Source organism: Bactrocera latifrons, unplaced genomic scaffold (genome assembly GCF_001853355.1).
Source record: "Bactrocera latifrons isolate USDA-ARS-PBARC rearing strain unplaced genomic scaffold, ASM185335v1 scaffold_248, whole genome shotgun sequence".
In the NCBI taxonomy this organism is placed as follows: domain Eukaryota; kingdom Metazoa; phylum Arthropoda; class Insecta; order Diptera; family Tephritidae; genus Bactrocera; species Bactrocera latifrons.
The window spans coordinates 421,123-427,514 of NW_017536052.1; the positions used below are offsets into that span (position 1 = coordinate 421,123).

The window sequence follows — 6,392 nt, forward strand, 5'->3', positions numbered from 1 at the left end:
AATTAAACCAATTTCATATTGCTCTATTCTGTTCAATATTCTTTAGCGACTGAGCTGTTTGCAGCTGGCTGTAAATTTGTTCATCTCCACTTCATTCATTGCTCCTTGCAAATCTGAGCCTTCTCGCAAAGTCTCAACCGCTTCACGCTTAACTTTATTTACTCTAATCGACTACATAAGCGATTGTGCAGCAAGCACAGTTTTAGAGAGAATACTGTCGTGTTAAGACCAATAAGTAAGTAAGAAGTTATAAACGCTGTTAATGAATAATAAAGTGTTAAGGTTTTGGAATTAGAACCACCTACAAAATTGGGATTTTTATTTAACAATGCAGTAATCGAACTAAAGAATAATTTACTAGGCAGACGATTAATCGAGAAATCCGGTACATTCGTTTCTATGATTGCAATTTTGTCTATGATTACGTTTATCCCGAACTTTTAGTCTGTGGTCAAAGAGTGACAATAGGAGAAATGGGCACCGAAATGGTCGAATTGTAATCCCGTTAGAAACTAATATTTTTTTTTATTATTTCCATGCTTGCATTATTAGGAATATGATATGAGAGACAATGGAAAAAATGGTACGACGCATGGTGTTTTGCTCTTATCGCTAGTGTGAACGCAAAAGCCAAACCCAACAACGAATTTGACGCTTAATGCAACATAAACCTGAAGAATGTATAGCATTCTGGAGTTTTAATTTTGAGTGTTTCACGAATAAGTAGTTGCTTTCGAGTTGCAACACATTCTCACTTTTTTCTATACACTTTCATATTTGAAACTGGAACTTTTTGTCGATATAAATTTTTCCAATCAAATTGTGTGCTAACTTTAAACTACAGTCAAAGCACTGATAACGTATTTTTACAAACAACAGCCATTGCTACCGTGGACTGATATCAAAATCTAACAATATCCATCAATTTGTGTGGAAATGCAAATGAGTGTTTTTTTTTTTAACACTTAAAAACACAGAAATAATTTAAGTCGAAAAGGGCAATAAATGAGAATATATATATTTCCTTCATGCTGTTCGCATAAATAAATAATTTTCTTCGCCCAAGTCTTGCAATGAATTCACGTTTTTTTCCTGGCATCTTGAAGCTCTGGCAATCAGCCATGATAATCGACCTACCTATTTGCAGCATACTACAAATTACGGCTTTCAATGTAATTATATTCTGGATTGTGAACTAGATCGTAGAATTGTCACATATATGCACACAACCTAAGTCGGACGTAATTATTCGATGGATTGTTGTTTCGATATTTTTGTCTGTTTCGATGTTTTCAAAATATCGATATTTTAAAAATGCTTTCCATAATTGAAACTAAAATCCGCGTGTCTTATGTTATTTACAATAATTTAATGCGGTTTTTTTCAATATTGTGATTAGAAGATGAGTGTGACAAAGTTTTTAAAATTTATTAATTTATCTAGGATTAATGATTCCAAAGATTTTCTTGGTATTTCTCCTGGTGATTGTAATGGAAGTGTAACAATCACATTAAGTAGAAATATTGTTATTGTTCTGAAGGTAAGTGCTACGAAAGATTTATCTAAGCTTAGTATTTAGTCTACTAACACACAGAAGTGTGATTTTAATTTTAAGGAGGTATACATATATGGAAATTTTACAATTGCATTTCCAAAATTCGTTTTAAAAATGGATTATATATATTCCTCAGCTCAGGAACATACATTTAGCAGAAAAGGATTCCGCAATTGTTTCAAAATTTTACTGTATGATAATATGAGGGCAATAGGCATCTGCACAGCACGGGACTATCCCCTTACACTAACTGCCGGTTCTGCGCCAGGGAGCCTGAAACCCCGGAGCACTTGCTGATCAACTGCACAGCAGTGTGCAGACGCAGGACTAAGGCCCTTGGAATGATGTTTCCGCATTGCTTCGCTAGCACCCGGTAGTCTATTGGACTTCATTAATGTCGTGGGGCTAAGCGAGTCAATGTGAGTCAGGAGAGGGCACATTAGACCAAAGGTCGCGGAGTGCGCACTTTAAGAGATGTGTAAGCAAATCGAATATAATATATTTAATAAGTGTGAAATTTTCTAATATTAGATCTACCCTGGTTAACACCATGGCGAATAACAGTCATTCCTAACCCCCGCTTCACATCTGCGTAGCAAGCTCACTATTAAAATTTATTGTCTTTGCATAGGAATAGAGCTATACGTTTCCTGTACTCTTACCCAAAGTTTGTCTTCCAAAACATTCCACTAGTTCTCGATCGGTATTAAAAAAATTTACTGGCACAGTAGGAATATGACTACAATGTATTCTTATATTTCCAAATACCTGACCCGACTGAGAGTCATGCTTAGAGCTCCTGGGAATAGGTTCTTTTTTGGTCACTAGGCTTAAGTGGCGGCGCAGATTTCACAGCCTTATAGACTAAAGATGCAGTGGTGCGTTGGCACGTAACTTGTTCTCCACTCTCTATGTGTCTTAAGACCTGAACATTTGTTACTACGGACCTATGCTTTGCATGTATTACTTCTGACCGAGGTGAGGTTTGGATGGAGCCTTTAGCTAAAACACAACAGGAAAATTCCTCCGGTCCGGGTTGGACACCCCTGCTGCTGAGAATTACTCTAATGGTGACAATCGTAACCTAAAACGGGATTAGGTCGCCAAAATAACTAGACTGTAAATTCTCAATAAATTCAGTACATATGTACGTATATGTATAACTTTAGAACTACAACTATGATTAACTTTAAAAAATGTTCATAAAAGTTAATATGTAGTGTTTATCTTTCTCAGATATCCACGCAACAACAGATTTGTAGCTGGTCGACGCAAGAAAAGTTGTCTTCAAAAGTTATCTTTGACAATTCAAGTAACAAATATGTAGGAATCTTCGGAAACCGATATATTCGTTGTTGGGACGCCTCTGTTACTGATATAAATTCGATAAAAAAATTGAAGGTACGTACTCAAGCACACCACATCAAGGAAAATTTACAACTTCTTCCAAAAACAGTTACATAAATATGTTGTGGATATCATACCAAGCAAAGGCGAACCAATAATTCTGTATAGTGATGGTTATTGGGATCGACTTTCAGAAGCTCTTTCAAAACTAAGGGAATCACATTCTATTCCCGATTCGTCAGAAACCGCACATCAAACATTTGGTAACATTAAGGACGCGAATACAAATTTTTGTATCGATGGAGAACAAGTTCTAACCTATTTTGTACCATCTGGAGATAGTAAGGAAATAGAACTTGTAATAATGCCATTAAAAGTTGGTGGAAAAAGAAAGAGTTTAAAAATTGGGCGAAAGGACATTACAGCCAGTTTATCAGGTTATGCTATAGTTGAAGGAGAGAATAATTGTGTATTACTAACAATTTGTAAGTACCTCGCATAATTACCAAAAAAATAGTATGTTAAATATATATATAATGACGTTTCAGGGTCAGACCGCAGACTATTTCTACTTAACCTAGATGAATGCATGGAATCGGAACATTCTCCGGGCAATTTCGTAGCCGTTATTTCAACACTTAACGTTGATTCTCCACTATCGATTTTAGGAATAGCTAAGAATTGCGTAGCAATTTATGGTGCAAATAATAATCAAGAAGGCGCTTCGTTATTATTATATAATACACAGTTCAAAGTAGTCAAAGCACAACAGTATTTTAAAGTGTTCTTCGATTCTTCTCGCATTTGGATAATTGACGACAATATTCTGTTAGCTATGGGTCAAAATTTATCTGTGGTAACATACCGCATGCCCCAAGAACTTTTGATTGATTTACTTGGAACTTATCATTGTGAAAATCCCATTAGAATTGAAGGTGATCTTATAAATGAGGAGGATTATCTTCAATCTATCTGCTCATATAAAGAAAATGTATCCACTGTGAACACAAGTAATTATGAGTCCCTTACGAATATTCAAGATTATAAAAATCATCTTCCAACATCCCATCAGACTTCATACAATTACTATGATTTAAGAGAAAAGAGTATGCCGTTTATAAAAGTTGATCAAGGGAAATGCTTTCTAAATAATACAATTACTGTGCACGAATCGCAATTGGAAACAGATCTAATCAACAGAACACTATTTGAGTTTTTTATTCATCAATTAGAAAATTATGGAACTACTAAAGAAGAAGTTTCAGAAAAACTTCTATTCTTGTTGGAAAAATGCGGGGCCTCTTCTAAAATGACGAGTTTATTAAGTCGATTGTCAAGTGCGCCTTTATCTGTATTTGCTAAGGTCTTTTTCTCCATTCTTATGAAAAGCAGTTCCAACTCTACATACGAAAATTTTACTACAGCCATGTTAAAAGCGTGTTGTCTTGAAACCGGCATTCAATCATTACAAGCTGCAAAAATTAATAATTTTAGAAGTGATTTGAGTTCATTTGATTTGGTATTCCTACTTGATTACTTTTATAATCAACTTAGCCAACTATCAACGTCATCATCCGAAATCTGCAATATGAAATTAGAAATGAGAATCTTTTATTGGTTTGATATTTTGCTAAATGCATATTTTCAGCAGCTGCTATTGTCAAAGGATAATAAAGTATTCGAATTACTTTTAAAATGGGCGGATTTAATTTCTTCATACCGAAATCAAATAAAAGTGCTGGAAGACTTAGCAACACGCCTTTATAATCTTGTTCAAAAAGAAGGCTTTGTAGAAAATTCAAACTCCTTTCTGTGGTACAGCATTGAAGATTTATGTTTTTGAAATAATTACCGATTTAGAGAAATGTTTTAAATTTCTTTAATGTATGTTAAATGTTTTAAATTTCTTTGAATCGCGTAATAAGACCAACTATTCAGCAAACTATATTTTATAACAAGAGTGTACTATTGTATTTTCTATATTTATTTAAAAAAATGTTCGTCAACGGTATAAATAATAAAATATACTGAATCTTTATACTGTTAGCTTTGTGTTAAGATAGTTACTGCTTTGGAAATACACAAATTTGCAGTAATTTTATACTAGTAAATGTTACATTAATTAATTAACAATAAAGAAGTTGTTCGATAAATTTGGTGGGCAAATTTAAAGTCAATAACAGTAAAGGATGCAGAATGTACCAAGGAAATAATGGCAGAATTAGTGGCACTTTCAGCATATATGGAATAGGATGTCATAGTTAAACAAATATGTACATATATTGGATAAGAAAATAGTGCTGGGATATTAAAAAGGGGTTCTACGATACAATTCAAGGCTTAACGACTCAATTAGAGATGTCCGATTTCTACGCCACCGGAATTGTCACGGCCAAGGGAGGTTATTTCGGCGATCTAATCCTGTTTGGAACAGGGAGCTACGCAGTACGGCACAATTCCGATTTCTTTGGCGCCGCGATCTGAAGGTAGCGTTGGAAAGAGGAAGTCCTGATTAAAAAATCGACCTTAAAGTTCAAAAATTCGCAAAATTCGTAGATTTCAAGAAGCTATTTCACCACATTAAACACACTTTATTCACATTTTTCACTTCAAATTAATTAAATTACACTATAAACTTGTGAATAAATCCATATTCTACACTCTTAGCAGGTTTTTTTTATCTAAAAAATCTTTATTTTAAAAATTACATTTAACACTCGTTTGAACCTAATTTGTTTACCAAAAATTACGACAAAATGGAGCGCTGCCATGGGATGATTAGGCAATTCGCTGAAATTCCTCTTTTTCGCAAAAATTCCTCGATTCATGCGTATGGATATTTTCTTTTTTCATTTTATTAAGTAAATAAGTAATATATACATGTATTAGTAACATTATATAATAATATTTTATATACATATGCATAAGTAATAATTATTTATTTATTTATTAAACCATACGCCAATCGGCTTTATACATCGAATAGTTATTAAAAATATACAAAATGATATAGAGATAAGAATGTGGAAAGTGATATACATATATACACAATCGGTTGAATGTAAGTAAAGAGTTAGTGGTAGATAAACAGTAAATTTTTGGTTTGCGAGATGAAAGCTTGATATGTCCCTCCATTACAAAATTAGCAATCCTATTATTTGGTCCGTGGAATACGTAGTTTCGTTGAGTCTTTGTTGTTTTTAACAGTCTGTTATGCCTGAGCGGGAGGCTTGTAGGAGCAAGCTCAAAACTGCTGAGTGCTTCTGAGGAGTCAATCAGACCGTTGACTATTTTGTAGAAAAATTCCGCATCAGAGACATTCCGACGCGAGGTTAAGCTGTAGAGAACTGAAACGGGAGCGGATATCCTCAGTGGAGAACCCCTGCATCCTTAACGATTGATGGAACAACAATGTCTTGCAGAATTTGTTTTGAATTCTCTCAACTCGGTTGATTAGTGTATCAGTATATGGAGACTAGATTACACAGCC

General features: G+C 34.2%; 1 protein-coding gene across 1 annotated transcript; it reads left to right on the forward strand.

The window, feature by feature from the left end:
* The first annotated feature begins 1,312 nt into the window (after positions 1-1,312).
* On the forward strand, positions 1,313-4,847 carry LOC108969292. The gene is made up of 4 exons (XM_018933916.1): positions 1,313-1,540; positions 2,792-2,956; positions 3,012-3,387; positions 3,451-4,847. Exons 1-4 carry the CDS (start codon positions 1,403-1,405, stop codon positions 4,743-4,745), a joined length of 1,974 nt encoding a protein of 657 aa, XP_018789461.1. The 5' UTR covers positions 1,313-1,402; the 3' UTR covers positions 4,746-4,847.
* Positions 4,848-6,392: the final 1,545 nt, after the last annotated feature.